The sequence below is a fragment of the Bemisia tabaci genome, chromosome 7 (assembly GCF_918797505.1).
Source record: "Bemisia tabaci chromosome 7, PGI_BMITA_v3".
NCBI lineage: Eukaryota > Metazoa > Arthropoda > Insecta > Hemiptera > Aleyrodidae > Bemisia > Bemisia tabaci.
The window spans coordinates 15,691,889-15,712,053 of record NC_092799.1 but is presented as its reverse complement, the minus strand read 5'-3'; the positions used below and the strand labels follow the sequence as shown (position 1 = coordinate 15,712,053).

The following is a 20,165-nucleotide window of genomic DNA, read 5'->3' as shown; positions in this document are numbered from 1 at the left end:
TTCGGCAACATTGATTTCGGTTTCGAAGGCGGGAAAGTCAATTTGTTCGCTTCGGACGGTAATAGGAGCGGAGGTGGTGTCAGTCCGAAAACGAAAAACAAAAAAAGCAAAAAAAGCCAGTGATAAATCCTGACGCAAGGAGGAGGCGATGAGGGGGAGGAAAGGAGCCAAAGGGATGATTCTTCGAGATCGCACGCAGGGGCGCACTATTAGCATACCCCCTCTTCCCGCGAGTCTTTATATATCACCCGGGGAGCTTTCGATCCTCCCTTAGTTTCGATTTCCCCGGCCAGAATGGACAAAGTCTTCTGTTTTAGGAATTTCGAGATGGGGTACCTTATAGTGGCCGTCATCACATCTGCTCTCATCTCATTCTGCCAAGGTATGCTTTCTTTCCCGTTTCAAAGCAGAATATTGTCGTTTTAATTTAATTTTTATTATTAATGGAGACTTTGCACGCACATTTTTTATTGCTTCATCTGAAAGTGCTTACAGAGCTGATTTCAAAAAAAAATTTATAATCTTCTTCTGACATGGGAAATGATTTAAAAATAGATTTAAAAGTGAGAAAAAGCACCTCCTAATGACGTCATCGGGCGGCATTTCCCATTTACACACATGTATTTTAGCAGAATCGGTTATTTTGTCATATCTCCTCTAATAATTGCTCAATTTATGAATGAAGGGTCCGTGTTCACTTTACTCAGTAGATTCCACTTAAACACGAAAGTCATCAAATTTCAGACCCTTGCAAATTCTCCAATGCAACGTCGCACAATGGATCGAGTCAATGGCAGAGGTCGAACATGATTTAAAAGCGTGAATCTTCACGAATATGAAATGTTGACGTTCCAAAAGTAGTTTCATCGTTTTTGTCGTAGAATTGCCTACTAAAAGCACCCCTTAAATACTAAAATTGTGTCAAGATAAACGTAAAATTTTACAATTTTTGTCGAAAATTTTATTTCCGACTTCTTCCAAAGACTCGTTCTACTGTGCGTTGCTTAATTTGTAAAAAGAGTCACAAGTTCCACAGTGCAATGGAAATACAGAGTTAAGCTTGCGATTTAATGCAATCAAATTGAAAATTTTACCATGAAATTAAAATATTTTTACATAGCTTTTCCAATGAATTCCGATTTTGAACAATCGACAAACTTAGTTCCTTGTGTCAGAAAGATGGGCAATTTGCAATGCAATGAAAATAATTGCAACTTAGTTCAATGTTTTAATACAGTAAATTTCAATTAAGAAGTGTCCCTCCAATCAGTAGATAGGCGACATACACGACACTCGGATGCCGTAAAGTGGGATTAGTTCCTGAACGACGCGAAAAGCTGTACTTTTCATTTAAGTTTTTTTTTTTTTTTTGCCGTTGTTGATTCTTGAATTTTTTATTGTTTTGTTTCATACATTTCATAATAATAGGTTCTTTTTCAGAGATAAGAAAAATAACATTATCTGATCATATTATTGTTTATCAGTTTTATTGTCACGCTCAACCTTTTCCATTCAATACCTCTAAGAATGTCATGGCAGTGTTCATAATGGTTATTGCGACTATCTACGAAATTAGGTTTTTTTCGGCTTAAAAGTTTGCAAACTATGCTCCATTTTTTAGTATTTTATTTTCTTTCATCTTTACCAGTACCTACCAGTATCCACTGAATATGCCTTTGTTCGTTTCTTTAGTAATTTAATTTTCGGTCACATTGTCCAAGTGTACTTTAGGTAATTGGCAGGCTCAGCAAATGCTCCTTGATCACCAGGAATATTATCGCGACCACACCATTACCTATGCAGGTCTATATTAAATTTTACTCGAAATTCGATGGATACGTTGCAAATTTCTGACACCAACCCAGAAATTAACTTGTCCCATATTCGGCGATCCAAATATCCCATTGGACAAAAATGAAAGTCTATTGAGTTAAACCGCAAACTAGGGTCGGCACGATGAACGACTCGGCTATTTCCTCTTACATTTTTTCTGATAAACACATTCTAGTAAAATGTATCAACTAAGGGGGAAAGTTCGCTTGATTTTTAATTATAACATCGTAACAATGTTCTCTGCCAAAAGTATTTGGAGACGCTCAAAATCAATAAATGCGTGAATTTAATTTTCTGAATTGCTCTTTCATTTTTCGAGTTGTGTCTCAAAACATCCCTCCTTAGTAAAATAGTTAAATTTATTCATGAAATGGACCACTAGATAAGGTACGAATTTCAGCATTTTGATACATGTTTCTCAACCAAAATTTTACGTAAAACACGATGCACACAACGAAAATTACCGAAATCAACTCCTTTCAAAGATATTTAATGATTCTTGATACGTGAATTCAAACCACCCGCTCACGAAAACTCAATGCTCTGGGTGATTCACATCGTGCGCTAAACGTTATCATGACAGTCTCTGCGATATAAAAATCTGGCAACCTAAATCTTGACACTTTGGCTCAGCTGTAGCAAATTGCTCATAGTTTGAACAACACATGGTGGGAAATGAACATTACTTGATTGAGAAGCTTGTTGAAACCGTCGTAGTGCGCGATTTGACTCACGCAGAGCTTTGAGTTTCTTTTCAGCGGGCAGTTCAAATTCCTTGTAACCAATGTGAAATAAAAACGTTAATATCTTCGTTTGGAGTTTGTTTCATTAGTTTTCATTGCGCAAATCGTGTTCTACGTGAAATTCTGGTTAAGAAACATGTGTCAGAATTCTTAAATTCGTACCTTGTCTAGTGGTCCATTGTGTATCATCCGCTCTCTTTTTCTACGACCGGAGAAATACTATGATCAGTGTTCGAAACTCACAGGCGCCAACGCGCCAAATGCGCCTAAAAAATCGGCCATGGCGCCTAGAAAATGAATGCCAACGTGGCCCCTAAAAATTGCCCCTTAAAAATCTGAATTTTCATATTAGGTGATTATTCGAAATTTTCAGCAGTACAAGTGAAAGCTTTTTCTACTCTTCACGATTTCGTCCTTAGTGCTTTTGTCTTCCCCAAGTTACAATCATTTTATCAGTATAATTGACATACTTTTGTTTATATAGTTATTTGTCTTTTTTTTCAAAGATTAGATTCTTATAATCCTACTTTAATTTGACAAATTAGGCCTATATTGCTAAAATACTATATATGATGCTACGCTAATAATGCTGTAATACTATGCTATAAATCAGTGGCGTGGCGTCCATAGGTTCGCAGTGTTCGCCGAACACCCTAAAATATTTTGAAACAATTAATAAATTATGGCTAAGAATGTGGGAAGCAATATATAATAACTCGAGGAACTCAAAATAGTAGATCGCAAATTAGTATCGGGCGCTTGGCTTCCGACAGCGGCATGTGGCGCGGCGGAGAGAGAAAATCCTGTGACGCGTGGTCCGCACCGACTACCAAACCTGGATGAAGGGGCAAAGGGTACACGAGAGAGGAGAGGCACCGGCGCGCGGCGCAGAGCGGAGCGGGAGCATTGGGTTCGGAGACAAGTGCGGACCGCGCTCGCGGAGGGAACACAGCAGAGAGAAAAGGGAGGGGAAAAGAACGAGAGAGGAGAGCCGCTCATCAGTCCAGCTGTTTTCTATAGCAGTGGTCCGCAGGGGTTTGCGAACCGCCGAATTTCCTCTATGCCGCGATTCGCCCTCCGCTTCCCCCCTTGCGCCTACGGGCCGCATCTCCCAGTTTCCCAGTCTCCCTCTCCCACCTCTCTCTGCAGGTGCGTGTTGCGAAAATACGTTATCATTTAACAAAATAAATTACAGGAAACCGATCGGTAAAAAGAACAAAATTTCAATGACAATTTACCGGCACAATTTTCACCAGAAAGGTTTAAAATCGTGTTCTTGCGGCTTCATTTTTTAAAAAGTTTCCGGGGGAGGCCCCCCGAACTCCCCGTTAAGGAAAAGGAGTGAACCTTTCTGACCCCCCCCCCCTAAAGTTAACACTCCTACCGAACGCCTACCGGATATAGTCACGCCACGCCACTGCTATAAATGCTATATATTTAAAATACTAGTTCTGTTACGAAAACATCTTGCGTCTAATTTTTCACTAAATATGCCGTAATATATAGGCAAAAAGCCAATTTGGCCCCTAAAAAATCTTCAATGACGCCTAAAAATCAGGCTTGATGCGGCAAATGGCTCCTAACACTGACTATGATCCCCATATAACCTAACGACACGTTCTGGTAAAATGGTATTATCTGATTATGGGACGATGCGACATTAATTTGTAAGAACACTACCCACGGGCCAAATCGACCTCAGGAACTTTGGACCTCGGTTTCCCCAAATCCAGCAGATGGGAAGTTTGAGGCAACCGATAAAACCACGCGCATCTCCGGGACTCCTAGATATGCGTCGATTCGGGAAATGCCCGATAGTGGTAGCAGGTTTTGTGAGGATCATTAACGATATGCTGCCGCGCTAAGGAAGAACGCCGCATGAACATTCGAGAGTTGCTAAATTTCCTTCGATAAAATGTTTATTTTTGAGGAAAGTTATGAATAAATTTCCTTGAAATTTTCAGGAACTTAAAATTGCGAGCAAAATTATCTGAAAAATCGGAAAGAAAATTTTCATACGTTTACCAGGAAATCTCACATCCGAGAAACTTCGAACCTCACATCTGAAGTACTTCAGATGTAAGAACTGAAGTTTCAAATGTATGATTCGAACCTCGACAGCAAGACCTAAAGTGTTCAGATGCTCAAACCGAAAACTTCAGAGATCCATCTGACCTAAACTTCGGGTCCCACGCACGAGGTTTTTTTCTCCGTGTAACGAAGAGGGCAGTAAGTGCAAAAATGAAGTTTTGAGAAAACCGGCTCAGAAGCCTCTGACTGGAAAATTTTCAAATTGCCACAAATTGGCCGAAAAACTCCTAGAAATCGTTTGGCTGATTAAAAATCGACTGATTTTATCTCAATTACATGAAAAGGATATTTTTCATTTTCATGCTAGATTATTGTTCGGCAAGACAGTCGTAAGTGTTATATTCTACTCGTACATGCTTTCGTGGTTGCATTTTGGACACAGAAAAAACACATTGTCAGGGTAGAAATTGGCAAGGAGAGGGCGGCATTTTACTTGAAAGCACTATTTTCATCATTGGCTCTCTGCAGGAATAATGCGTCAAGTATTGCTGTCTTGCCTGAAACTACGTCATTTCTTGTGCACCTGCGGCATTTTCATATGTCTCGTTTTAATGAAAATAAGATGAATTTTGCTGTTTTAGGAATGTCTGTGATATTATCTAAAAGAGTTTAGACGAATTTTGAAAGAAACTCGATTTCGAAAGTTTGACACTTACTGCTTTCTTCGCTATCACTCACTGGGGGAAAAAAACATATTGGATCTAGAGTCCAGACTCTTGAAAACATTGACAAGAAATAATATTCTTGATTCAATCAGATTTAAGCTTAAATCAAAAGGAAATCCGCTCAAGTATTTTTTTTTTTTTTTTTTTTTTTTTTTTTTTTTTTTTACTACTTCAAATACTACACAAGTGGTAATCCTTGCGCTTCCAGATAGAGCCCATCCCCCCTCCGTCCCTACTGCGTACCAGCCCGAGGCAACCGTTGTTTGAGACCATCAAACTCGGGTGGGCCTAGCCGGGAATCGAACCCAGGACCTCCTGATTATAGAGCCAGCGCTACAACTACTACACCACAGGAGACCGACCACAAGGAGGAAATTAAGAGGCTTGGTTCTTGATTTAAGCTTAAATCTGATTGAATCAAGAGTATTTTTTCTTGTCGATGTTTTTAAGAGTCCGGACTCTAGATCCAATGTGGTTTTCTCTTCCAGTGCGGCAGTACAGTTGTGTTTTTAACTAATACTAGAGGCTTATGAAGCTGCTTCGCAGCCCCTTATTTTTCCTGTACACCTTTCTCTTTCACATGTCTTTTTTTCTTTTTTTTATTATTTATTTTCATTTAATTTTCTGGTTTGTCTTTGAATTGGTCCTAATTTTTTCTTTGAAGTATTAAATATAACAAATTTTTTTCAAAAATTGTAAGTTTATTTTGTAAACTTTAAATTAACATTTTTGTAAACCTCCATACAAATTTATTTTAAGCTTTTACATTTGTTTTCAAACTAATTTTTAAGTATCGGTTTTTTTATCTTCTAAATACTTTGCTCTGTTTTCCTTTTAATTGTTGTTTCTTCTTTTTCGATTACTGCCCTGCTTTTTTCCAATTTTTCCTTCAACTCTTCTCTTTTCGTTCCTCCTTTTTTCTTTTCTTCTTTTTCTCCTTCATTTTCTGCTCCTTCTTTATCTTCATCCAATTCTTCCGCTTTTTCTTCTTTTTTTTCAATATATTAAGATATTAAGATTGTGCTGGTGTGCAGGAATGCAGCTGATGGACCCACGGGCGATCAGTAGGTCGGATATCCTGCAGGAGGCGATGCTGTTGGGCCTGGAGGTGGGCGCCAGCGACGGGGTCGACTCCGGGCGGAAACGGAGCGGGAAGGCCTCGTTCAACCGCGCGGACCTCTGGTTCGGCCCCCGGCTCGGCCGCAAGAAGCGCAACTCCGAGGAGGAACTCGGGCCCGAGATCCCAGACAAGGACGAGGAGTCCATCCTCGAGTTCATCAAATCCTCCTCGCCTTGGGTCCTCATCCCTCTTAAGGAAAAAGGTAATTGTAAATATTTTTATAAAGATCGGAAAATTACAACGTCGCAATCGGAGATACGCACTTTTGACTTCAGCCATCGGTAATCGGTATATTGCAGTTTTATACACTGAAAAACATTTTCGGCGTTTTTACCAAGGTACCTTTACCATCCCACTTTTTTTCACCAATTATTGGTAATTTTACCAAGACAGACTGGTAAGCTTACCTAAAACCCGGTATTTTTACTATTTTTTTTTTTTCAGATAAGAATACAACTTTTATCGGTAATCAATTCCCGGTAACTTTGCCATTTTATCTCGGTAATTATACCACAGTCGAAAAAAAATATTGGTGTCTTTACCAAGGTCGAGTAAAATTAGCGAGAAAGTTCAATAATTTTACCGAGATTTCTCGGTAAAATTATCAATTCCACAAATGGTAATTTTACCAAGAAAAAACTGGGATGAAATAGAACCCTGTATTCTTGGTAATTTTACCCTTTTCTTAGTAAATACACCGAGATTTTTTTTCAGTGTGGTTCTACTCTCTGCCGTGTTAAGGAGGAACGCTGTATGAACTTCGAGAGTTGCCAAATTTCCTTTGATAAAATATTTATTTTTGAAGAAAGTTATGAATATTCTTCCTTGAAATCAGGAGCTTTGGGTGACATTGCGAGCAAAATTATCTGAAAAATTGGAAGAAAAATATTCATGTTTACCAGGAAATTCGTGTTTTATCAATCGAAATTTGGCAACGCCTGAAGGTTCATACGGCGTTTTTCCTTAGCACGGCAGTACTGTAAACAAACACGTAACTTTGTCGTCTTTACGCCATGGTTGTAAAATGCGTCTAAAAATTTCTTGCAATCAAAATTTCTCATGTTCAAGGAGTCCTGAACATTGTAATGAATCATCACAAGTAACTGTTTAAAAGCTAACGGATTCCATGAAGATCTTTCCGACTAAATGCGAGACAACATACCCCCTGAAGGTTCGAACCGCAGAAATTCTGCACGGCAATTTGTGATAAGTATATTTTAATTTAGGTGTGAGTTGTGAGGTATCGCGCAAAATTGAAGGCGTTTTAGGATGGGGACAACTGTTAAACTTGGATCTTAACTATGCGTGCCTGTCGTATACTCGTATACGAATCGTATAAAATTGCATGCCTACTCTTGTCATTTCTTAGAAGAGGAATCAGGATCCACCAAGATACAGTACATATGAAAGAACATTCGCAAAAAGACTTCATATAATTATGGATGAGGCTATTCGTCGGTACGGTACCGACGGATAAATGGCTATTCGTCGGTACCGTACCGATGAATAAATGGCTATTCGTCGGTACCGCTAGCTAAAATTTAAGAGTAAAGTCATTTCACGAGGGCGACCTAAACATCCAGCAAGACAACTTTGTTCCTTTAATCGCACCGTTGCCGACCAACAATCTGTGGAAAATCCCCCCGAAAAACGAAAACGAAAGAAAACACCTGCAAATGAAACTAAAGGCCCCACCACCCGAAAAAAGAAGCGTTCTTGATGATTCTTTTGACAGAGTAGTACATTTCAGTATTATGATGATTCATTTGACAGTGAGGTACATTTCAGTATTATGATTATTTATTTGACAGAGTAGTACATTTCAGTATTATGTGAGAGTATTAAATACATAAATTAAATTTGGAGAATATTTCTTTACAACTCGTGTTGGGTTTTTTTTTCCATCTTTCACCCAATTTTTAACTCTTAACTTCCACCAAAATATTATTAAGAAATCATATCTTTAATATAATTTACGTACTAAAATCAAAGTACGGTACCGACGAATAGCTATTTATTCATCGGTACGGTACCGACGAATAGCTATTTATTCATCGGTACGGTACCGACGAATAGCCACTTCGTATAATTATATGACCTGTAGACACGCTGGTAGATGTAAGACAGTTTTCTATTCAAATCTGAGTGAAAAATTATGCCAGAGGTCTGAAACTTGGTACCAACATTTTTGAAGGTTTGCGGATTCCAAAAAAGCATTATGCTGAAAAATGGCCATGTTCGATACCTATACACCGTTGATACAGTAATTAGCTTCATAACGAGTGTCGCACAGTCGCAAGTGGTTAGCGATCTCCAGTATTGGGAAGTGTTTAAATCAAAAGGCACTATATTCATTCTGACATGAGCTCTGAGGCCCATAAGTATACATGCATGACAGGGCTCATGTCACAATGTATAAAGTTTCGTTTCATTAAAATGCGTCCAATTCGCAACTAGCATGCGTCGCAACTCGTCAAATGCAATAATTCGCATCGATATCGTGAAGATTTTATTGTGTTGATATACTAAAATATGCCCTAAAATTCTCGCGCAAACTGACGGTCAGGGAAAAGGGGGTTGAGAGGTTGAAACATCGTGATCTAGATACGTGTTATTTTGATTTCATTATCTATATTTATTGTTGCCGAAAATATTGAAATACGTTAGGGTCTTTTTTACGTAAAACCTCCCATTGCATGATGGAACTTCCATCGGATGGTAAAGCATCCATTTACAAACTTGCTTATTGTTCCACAAGCTGGTCATGTTGCGTTTCTCATATTTGAAGGCGTTTTAAGCGTTTTTCCCTAAGCCAGGAAGATTTTTCGGCAACAAATAGATTGCACGATTTGCCTGCTACTGAGGGAAACATCGTTGTCCGATTTTGAAAAAAATGAACAGAGTAACATCGGGATTGAACCGAGATAATGAGTTTTGACATTCTATTCTCTCAAAGGACTCGCAATCGGTATCAGAGGGTGAGCTGGGAGTAGTTTTGAATTTAACTAATCGTTTGATGCGGGGTTTTTTTTGCCGGCCCCCATCTTTACCTCCGAGCGGAGCTAAGTGCCGACAACTTATGCACAAATAAATGCCTTAGAGTGTTATTCTAGACACGCATGATACGGACTAAACAAATTCAGCGTTTTTAAAACAACTCTGATGTCCTTCCGTGACTCTCATGTGATTCTGGCTTGGGAAAAATTTCCTCATCTGGCGATGTCTTTACAGACGCATGTGCCATCTTGATATCATCCCTTTATAAAATCCAAAGTAAAAATATCCTCATTTGAAATGCTTGTTGAGATCATTTTCTTACCGTCATGGTCCGAAACAGGACATGTTACAATGTTGACGCTACAACGTGGTATTATAAAGGCATGCACATCATACCAACAGTGTAGGTGAGTGCCAACTTGGTCTTAACGCTATTTCATGTTGGTCATTGTCGGACAGTTAAACAAAATTGCAACCATGCTCATACCACCATTGCTCATAGAACATGAAACCATGTTCTCCTCATATTGTGGTTTTCAGCAAACTATTAAAAATGTCCGTATCTATGGTTACTTTGATTTACCTTTGTCTCGGTCAGATCAATCGGACCGATTGGTCGATGGACCAAATTTTTGGTTAAATCGACCGTGACCGTAGGTTATTTTGAGACATCTGGTGACGAAGAGCATGTCCTGCTGGCCTAATCTATTCTCTTGTTTCTCTCGGGTCACACAGAAGTTGTCACACTTACTAGTGGCTAGCGCATTGGAGTTTGGACTATGACCAATGCTATGCAAGTTTAATCCTGGCCGCTCGGGCCTGATTTTAAACGAAGTTGCAAATTATCAATCCAAAGATTAATTTGGTGAATGTAACCCAAAGAGAAACTCGCCGGAAAATATTAACCGCGCTTTCAGGTTAATCTGCTCTGTGATATTACGAAATGGGCTAGATTTTGCAATTAGGGGCCACTATATAGACCGCGTCAAGCAAAAAGGAACCAAGCTGGTACCAACTTTATTCGGGCAATTAAATTGTTTACATGAAGACGGTTGTGCAAATTTTTGTACAAATTTCGGTGAATTTTCTGCATAATACGTAGCAATTTTCTTAAAATTTTCAAAGGAATCCGTACAAACGTCCCCCTGTTAAAAACTTAAATCACCAAGTCAAATTTGGCAATAACTCATGTGGCTTGGTTCCTTTCTGCTAAACGCGTTCCATTTCTGTCTCATCTAAGAAAAAACACATGCGTCATGAGGTTTCTTATACAGGTTTCATGAATAAGCCAAAAATGGGAGTTTCTGTCCGAAGTCAAAAGTCCAAAAGTCGGCTCTTTTCTCTTACTGGCTTTTATCTTGGGTTGCGGAGCACTCGTGAGAGGTTATCAAATCCCTTCTCGAAAGTGGTGGAACAATTCGTCGCCGGCAGACATAAAGGGCATAGCTACGCCTTGAGATGAGCCCGGAAAAACAATGGATTATGCGAACACCAAGGTTCATTGCAGGCTGTGCTTAAGCCATGTCAGAAGAACGACGAATAGCGTGAAACTCGACGCCGCACCGCACAATGGATCGAGTGAATTGAGAGGTCGGACACGAAATTTTTGACTAAAACTTCAAATTGTCATGGGAACGGAGTTCCCCATGATATTAGAATCGTTCCGTTGCTTTCGCTATGGGATTCCCTATACCTCTGCGACCTTGAGCGTTTCGCCCAGTCTCCGATTTTTGGTTGATTTTCCGATGTATCAAAAACCGTTGTATTTTTTAGCCAATCATGTCTCTACGTCAAGTTGTGTTGATTGCTAAAATTCGCTTTCAGCGAGTTTTTTTCCACCTCGAGATGTCGTGTCTGACTGGTAAATCTGCGCAGAACCACGAAGTTCCGTTTTTAGGCAAATTCTTTTTTTTGGGAGGTTCTGATTGGTTATTTTTCGCCATCAGTTTTCTGTTCGTTGGTCCAAAAGATCGCCTACCTCGGTGTTCTTGAGAAGCCGCCATTATCCCACCTCAAATTTGAAAAATAGAAGTAAAGAAATAATAACCATCGTACAAGGTGGAAAATTGTTCTGGAGGACTCGTTACGGATAAAGAAGTCAAAATCAGAGCTCGATTGATTGATTTAATTCATGGATACGCAAATATTGCCTTAGCTCAACTGCCGCGATCGGAATGCGTGCTGGGATGGACCTCGAGACGCATTAAAACAGTGCGAACCATGGCTCCTACAGCAATACAGCAATGCGCTTCATATCATCCCAAAAGCAGTCTCTTGTGATAAGTCCCGCCCATTGCTTGAGTCTTTTGTATGCTATTTTTACTCCCACTCACGTTGACCCGTCATAGCCTAGTTGACTAATCCGCCTCGTATTTTTGATTCGGTGCGGGCACCCGGCGATCGGGAGTTCGATACTCGACGATGGGAACTACTTTTTAATGGTTGTATTGAATGTTTTAGACTAATCATCAAAAAATAATTAATAGTAGATGATAAATGTACGAACATTTTCTCGTGAGTTAATATGTTAAACAAAAATACTGGAATATACCTTCTTCATATAATCAGCCACATGTTCCCCCAAATTAATGACGTTATTTTCTTTTTTCAATAAAGTTAATTTGCATTCAACGTTCGTAAGTTAAGCAAAAAGTACCTATTGATACAAATAGAAAGACATGAAAATAGTATGTCTAACATTTCAGTTGTTTTTTTTTTATTATTTATTTTTTGTTTTTTTGTTTTTTCAATAAAACAAATTGACTGGGACTAGAATCATCGTATCTCTGAAGACAAAAGCTAAGTTTTTTGTTACAGAAATACTAATATATTCATCCTTTATATAATCAGGGAGATGTTGACCCAAATATTGATGTATATTTTCTCTGTTCGCCCAAATTAATGATGGTATTTTCTTTTTTCAATAAAATTAATTTACATTCCACGTTCTTAAAGCAATATTTTCTCCAAAATTCAGCAAAAAATAACAATTTATACCTACGCAAAAAGTAAATAAATAAATAAAGCAATGACATGAAAGTAGTATAGGTAGTACACATCTAACATTTCGGTTACATCTATTTGAATGAAAAAAATGGCAACTTAGGAAGCACATAGGTCACTTATCGACGGTGAAACTACCAAACCACGTATCTCGGTTTGCGACGTCGCAGACTTCCTGTCATACTTTATTTTTCAAATGAAAAGCTACTTAACGTCCAGTCTTGAAAATTTCCGTGATTTTTCCTCTTCGTGCGGAGAAAATTCTGTGAAAATTTCAAGGAATGATATTGATTTGGTCTACTTCAAAAAAATAAAATGTGAGCGGAGATTTTTAAACACCGCAAACGAGATACGTGGTTTGGTAGTTTCACCGTCGTTATGATGCGTATTCGGGCATATGCGTAGAGTAAAAATATCATACTTTACGCCAAAAAAACGAAACTGAAAGTTAAATGCGTTAACTTCCAAAAACCATACATAATCCAACGAAAATAAATAATTGGTAAATAACAGCTTTCTTGTATGCAAAGAAAAAAAATTAAAAATGTTAAAAAAGAGATGTCGATACAAAATTACATAGCCCCTTCAATTCTGAAGATACTACAAACGAACTGTACCTTAAAATTTTCATATCCCAGAAGCAAAAGTTCTCATGACGAATATTGCTATCGCTAGCGATTGCAAAAAACAACTTGTTTTTATGTTTACTTCGTCACATTTTTTTTTTCAAGGGGTGCATTTAGAAGAAAATTTTACGAGGAAAAAAATGGAACCACTTTTAGAACCTCAAAAACTTTTATGAACGGAGTTATAAGCGTTTATGTATGGATTAGTCACCTTTACGGTGCGCTAGGGCGCTCTGCGACGTCTACTCGCCACAGGAATCTGTCACAGTATAGAGATCCTCCGGGAACTGGCATCTATCCATCTCTTGACGGATGCCCTCTACCCACCGTTTCGCTGGACGCCTTTTCCGTCGCCTACCTGGATGGACCCAGGACCCACTCTACCATCCTCTTCGACAACCTCGTATCAGCCATCCTCTGCACATGCACATACCGCACCAATTGCTTGGTTGGACACGTTTATTCCTGATACGCTCTCTCCTCGAGATTCCAGCCGATCTTCGCTAGAAATCCGTCTCTGTCGCCTTGAGCATTCACTGTTAAAAAAAAACCACATTGGATCTAGAGTCCAGACTCTTCAAAACATCGACAAAAAAAAGGACTCTTGATTCGATCAGATTTAAGCTTAAATAAAAAGGAAATCCGCTCAAATTAAGTTACTTGGTTCTCGATTTAAGCTTAAATCTGATTTAATCAAGAGTATTTTTTCTTGTCGATGTTTTTAAGAGTCTGGACTCTAGATCCAATGTGGTTTTTTTCCAGTGTTTCTTGGGTCCGCTTCCTTAACTGCCACGCTTCACCCCCATAGGTCATAATATAGGTTGAATTATAAATCCTCTTTCTGTTGTCCTTGGACATTCCTTGGTTATATGGACGTATTTCTATCAAACGGAACTAAGCGCCAATTTGAGTTCCTTTTGAGGAATTTAGTATCCCGGATAGCGCGTTCTGTCAAACGGACCTAAGCGACATGGAAAAGCATTGCGAGTATAGGACGGAATAAGCCGGACGCTCGATTCCGCCGCCAATCCAAGTCCCCCTCTACCTTCCTCACCCTATGGCGCTTAGGTCCGTTTGGTAGAAATACGTCCATATAAGCGTTTAACGTTTCTAGATTTTGTCCAGCCTCTCCTATTGACTCGATCCACCGTGCGCCGCGCCGTCAGAAAAGCGCGGCACCTCGCGGCGCTGCGTCGCGTTGTCGCGACGTAAATCTTCATTTGGCGGCGTCGGGCGTCCATGAGAATTTATTTGGAGCCGATATCATGCAAATGATTGTCTGTCGATCCCGGCTCCAGCTCCGGGAGTCCGCGACGAGTTCAGGTGTCAACTGTCACGGCTCCGCGCCCCGTAATGAAGACCCGTTCTGGGTCGCCGACGAACCTCGCGCCCCTGACTTGAATCTCAAATGGAGCCCCCATCAATCCTTGCCGCCCGCCGCGCGTCGCCCTACACTGGAAAAAAACACATTGGATCTAGAGTCCAGACTCTTGAAAACATTGACAAGAAAAAATACTCTTGATTCAATCGGAATTTTGCTTGAATCAAAACGAAATCCGCTTAAATGGAGATGTTGCATATGTGAGGGATTTGCGCTTTGACTGTTGTTTTTTATGTAAAAGTTCGCGAGAAACACGATGGTGCCACTGGTTTCCTCTGAAATTAACTCCCAAGCTCAAAAAAAGCTCTCAAGTTGAGGCCAAAATTGAGGGGATATCCCGCCCTACCCTGAGAGTCCACCTATACATCAAAACAAACTCTCCATGCAAAGATAGGGAGCAAATACATTGACAGGGCTGCCACTTCATTTGGGGACTCCAAAACTGAAAACACGGCAACCCTGCTAATGTATTTGCTCCCTATCTTTGCATGGAGAGTTTGTTTTGATGTATAGGTGGACTCTCAGGGTAGGACGGGATATCCCCTCCATTTTGGCCTCAACTTGAGAGCTTTTTTTGCGCTTAGGAGTTGATTTTAGAGAAAACCAGTGGCACCATCGTGTTTTTCGCGAACTTTTATATAAGAAATAGCAGTCAAATCGCAAATCCCTCACACATGCAACATCTCCATTTAAGCGGATTTCGTTTTGATTCAAGCAAAATTCCGATTGAATCAAGAGTACTTTTCCTTGTCGATGTTTTTAAGAGTCTGCACTCTAGATCCAATGTGGTTTTTTTTCCAGTGTACAATACCGTGATAGCGAAGAGAGCAGTAAGTGCAAAAATGAAGTTTTGAGAAACCGGGCTCAGAAGCATGTGACTTGAAAATTGGATTGAAAGAAGTCTCCGTTCTTTCTCAAATTATCACGAATCGTCTAAAAGACTCCTAGAAATCGGATTGGATGATAAAAAATTGACTGATTTTATTTCAATTACATAAAAAGGTGTTTTTCATTTTCATGCTAGGTTATTGTTAGGCAAAACAGCCGTAAGTGCTATCTTCTGCATGCTTTCGTGGTTGCGTTTTGGACACACAACATAAACATTTTCAGGTTAAAAATTGGCAGAAGAGGGCGACACTTTACTTCAAAGCATACTGTTTTCATTGGCTCTCTGGAGGAATATTGCCACTTACCGCTATCTTGCCAGACACTACGTCATTTTTTGCGCACTTTAGGCATTTTCATGTGTCTCGTTTTTATGAAAATAAGATGAATGTTGCTGTTTTAGCTATTTCAGTGATTAAATCTAAAAGAAATTAGACGAATTTTAAAGGAAACTCGATTTCGAAAATTTGACACTCACTGCGGCTTCCTTCGCTATTATACGGTAGTACAGTAGAACAAACTATTGGAAGAAATCGGACGTGAAAAAAGTTGTTAAACTTTTCCGTTTGCGGCCATTTAAGTATTACGTAACGCACTTTTTCCGATTTTTTACCTCCCCTCCCCCCTTATAACGCACCCTTAATGTAGCCCTACACCCCTCTTTTGAACCACGTAACGTTAAACTGACCTCCCCCTCCCTATGTTCGAAAAATTTTCAATTTTTTACACGTTTTTTCAAAGTTTTTCTTCTGCTGGCTTAGATTAGTTACATAGAGACGCTTTATCACCCCCCTCCCTTCTCATCTGTCATGTGTCACTCTCTCAGAAGAGGTAGTGCAGTCAATTCTTAGACTTGCGCCCTTTTAATCGCTTGAGGCACCTCTAACATTTTTTCCTTTTCAAAATGACAATTGATTAGGGCACATCTTATTTTCGGCTTTGGTGCTCACGTAGCCCTTGAAGCACCACTACAAATGAGACAAACGAAACTAGCACAATACGGAAATAGAGCAAATGGAAAGACGGCGCAGAGATACAACTATTCGTGCTTGCTGGATGTCTGTGTTGCATCTGCAAAATTGAAGGCGCGATGGCGCGAGCTGTGAGTTCGTGATGTTCGGCAGCTCCGCTTTATGTTGCCAATGAGTGGTCGTGAGAAAAGTTAAGAAACGAAGCTCGATTATTACGGCTCTCCTAAGGCTGTGTTGCTCATTCATCCTTTAAAGCACCGCTGCAAATACAAATAAGACAAACTGTAACAAACTCAGTATGGATGCGAAGTTAAAGGAGGCGCGTTGATGACGGCGCAGAGATACAACTATTCGTACATGATGGATGTCCGTGTTGCATCTGCAAAATTGAAGGCGCGAAGGCGCTAGGCATGAGCTCGCGCAATGCTCCGTTCCATGCTATTAGTGAGGTGTCGCTCAGATTCGAGAGAAAAATTTAAAAAACTATACCCCTCTCAAAAGTACTGATTCTTGCTTTGAGGTTTCACGCAATGAATTTTGTTTTAAAACCACATTATTTCTCGTTTTCCAGCCAATACGAGGAGTATGAACTACACGCCCCGCTTAGGCCGATCGTCGAAAGAGGAAGAAGAAGACTTCATTCCTGAAATCACCCGCTCCACCCCGTTCGTCCCACGACTGGGGAAACGCAGGAATAATCAGATCTTTTCTCCCAGGCTGGGCCGTAGCGATCTCTACTACTCACCACGGTCCCTCAGGAGCGCCCCTCCGAAACAACAACAGTAACTCGATTTAAACAGTGAAATCCCCATCAGCCCCCTGAAACGCGCACTGCGCGCCTTTTGTGGAAAATCGCAATCGGAATATTTCGTTGATGATGATTCGACGTGACAGCCACACATCGAGAATTCCGACGTTTCTCCCGACACTTGTTTCTTTAAAATCGGCTGAAATGAAGCAATTTGTCAGTTGAATCGCATAATTTGTTTGTTATGAATATGTTTAGATGTGCATTGAACGTAAGGAACTTGAGATTTTTGAACAGGTCGGAATTGGAAATCGATGACTAAAAAGGAAAAATGCGTATATCTGCATTGCAATGTCTCAAAATCTCGGGCTACACTCTATTTTTTATTTTAACGGGGAAAACAACCAATATATATCCTTTGAATGTTCTGTGATTAAGGTTCAAATGAGTGAAGAAAATTCACGGAAAATTTCAAGAAAAACTGTCGGCCAGGTTTCTTTTAAAGAAGTAAAACTTGAGCGAGGCTTCATAACGTAGCAATCGGAGTTACGCACTTTCCGAGTACAGCCATCGAAATGAACTGCTAACAAGTACACTACGTTGCTTCTTTAATTCGTAGAATGCACATTTTAAAATTATCTGTTAATTTTAATAATTTTGTTAATTTCATACTTACAAATTTTATAACTTCCTTACGTGCATAACATTGTTCCATCGTTATCAACATACTTTCATCTGAATTGTCTGATGAACATAAATGCGACTATTTGTTGAATGGTTACAATTGGAATAATATCACCGTTATATCGCAATGACGTCGCCCTCGGCTATTTCATAGTGCAATTTTACTTATTGCTATGAATTCATGATACTCAGTCAAACTTTTAAAATTATAAAAGTAAAATTCTTGATCACGTTGCAAAATACGTCGAAAAAGATTTACTGTAATTAATTAAAAAAATGTCCACTTAACACTTAATAGTGTCAGTTTTACTACTTGACGTTTTTGGAACTTATATAGTTACATTGCCGCATTACTGTGTTCTTAAAATATCAAAAGCACAAATGAAATAACTTAATTTGACAGAGTGAAAATTACACATTAAGTCACTTTCACGAGAATCCTTTCCGCTTTTTGCTAGTTGACACCTTGACTTCCATCTACCGTAAGTCCCATCGAACCAAATTAATTTGTTATTTTAATGTTTGATACATTTAGATACTTTAATGAAGCTTCTTTTGTAAATAGGCTTAATAAACTCATTATAAAAGTTAACAGGTCTCCCGCTTTTTACGTTACTTCTTTCCGAATGACTTTTAGTAGTTATTACCGAGATCGCATAGAGGTTGTTCCATCTGCCATTGAAACTGGGCCCAGAATGAAATCCCCTCATCTCTTCAGGTATTAAATGGCATGGTCTGATACACCCAACAGGGGTGGATCTAGCAATTTGGCAACAACGGATTCCTTCCATTTAAACTTATGTTAAATAATCGATTCTTGTCGGGGCGCACCTAATCCCTCCAAGAATCGATACATTTCTATAGGTTTAAATGGAGAAAAACAGTGTTGCCAATTTGCTAGAACCGCCAATGACACCCAAAAATGGTTGCGTTTTTTTCAAAAATTCTCACTACGGTGGGGCGCGGGGCGCGGGAGATCATACGAAAAACAGTTTTTTCACTTCAGGGCCTGCGCCCCCCCCCCCCCAAATTCGTTTGACTCATTATGCTGCAGGAAGTAATGTTAAATTTTAAAATTGTCTAGGAAACACAATGGCCGCCGTTCCGGACCGAGGCAGCTGAAATAAAGCGGGCGTTTGAGCGGTGAAAAATCGTCGGGATAAATTTACGAGCTCGGGCAGACGCGAATGGGTCGGGACCCGGGGGGCGGTGCTCCGTTGATATAGCTGTCGCGGGGCACGGGTCATGGAGGGCTCCCTAATTAGTCCACGTGTAGTGCGTGTAGCGGTGTCGGGTGCGCAGGCGCCGGGATGGGATTTCCGACCTCGATCCGAATCCAGAATTCAGTCCATCTAGAACCGTTTCCTGCCTAATCGACGCCTTCCCCTCCTCACCCACCCCGTTTGTTTCTGGCTCGCGCCATCGCGCGCCTCCTTGCCATATCGCACAAAATCGATGTTCGTGTCCTGTAACGTAGATAAAACACGGGTAAAAAGGTAAAAAATGCATCCAAGATGAGTCGTTAGTCTGCATCGGAAGTAAACAAACGTTGCAATCACTGGAAAAAAGTCGCTCTGATCTAGAGTCCAGTCTTTTGAAAACACTGGAAAAAAACACATTGGATCTAGAGTCCAGACTCTTAAAAACATCGACAAGAAAAAATACCTTTGATTCAATCGGATTTTTGCTTGAATCAAAAAGAAATCCGCTTAAATTAAGATGCTTGGTTCTCGATTTAAGCAAATTTCCGATTGAATCAAGAGTATTTTTTCTCGTCAATATATTTAAGAGTCTGGACACCAAGCGATTTTTTCTCCCAGTGATACCAAACAAATTTTGCTACATTGTTGGTTACGATTTTAATTTTTGACCTAAAACAGAACCCTTATCGCCAAGTGACATGATGGAGGCGAGGGGCAGGGTCCTGGATCTCCCCCATGATCGGAATAAATGACAATTTTTTTTATCTGCAGTCATCTCCAAACTAATTGGAAGTGCGTAATAACAGCCTACTCAATTCTATTCATTCCTTTCAAAATCAATGACATCATTAACATGAAATTTGGCAACTTCGCCCCGTCCGGATCTTATTTACGCCCGCGGACGGAATAAATCTCCGCGTTTTGATACGGGAATTTTAAGGGTTGCTGCGGAGGTACGCGATGTGTGAAAATAGGGACAGGGGTGACTTGTGAACCATTTTCACTCCCTCACGAAACACGAGTCGCTTATTAATCATTAGCAGGACAGGTGACAGGTGACAATACTCTTAAAAAAAGATATGCCATTAGGGTCCAATCTTGTTTATCCTGCGCACGTTTTACAGCTGACTCTCTCTCGTAGGATGATTTTCAGCTCCATCAGTAATGCAAGAATTTGACTTTTTACTGCCCCAAAGCAAGTAGAGTTATTGCGCCC

The 20,165-nt window shown here is 39.9% G+C and overlaps 1 protein-coding gene across 1 annotated transcript; it reads left to right on the top strand.

The window, feature by feature from the left end:
• The first annotated feature begins 229 nt into the window (after positions 1-229).
• LOC109029705 (PBAN-type neuropeptides) lies at positions 230-18,339 on the top strand. The gene is made up of 3 exons (XM_019040288.2): positions 230-382; positions 6,367-6,654; positions 16,887-18,339. The coding sequence occupies exons 1-3, from the start codon at positions 295-297 to the stop codon at positions 17,099-17,101; spliced, it is 591 nt and encodes a 196-aa protein (XP_018895833.2). The 5' UTR covers positions 230-294; the 3' UTR covers positions 17,102-18,339.
• Positions 18,340-20,165: the final 1,826 nt, after the last annotated feature.

Excerpts from the sequence above, each read along its gene's own strand:
- LOC109029705 (XM_019040288.2), top strand. The coding sequence starts at position 295 with ATGGACAAAGTCTTCTGTTTTAGGAATTTCGAGATGGGGTACCTTATA. Across the intron at positions 383-6,366 it reads TCTCATCTCATTCTGCCAAG|GAATGCAGCTGATGGACCCA; the intron begins GTATGCTTTCTT and ends GCTGGTGTGCAG. Across the intron at positions 6,655-16,886 it reads CATCCCTCTTAAGGAAAAAG|CCAATACGAGGAGTATGAAC; the intron begins GTAATTGTAAAT and ends CTCGTTTTCCAG.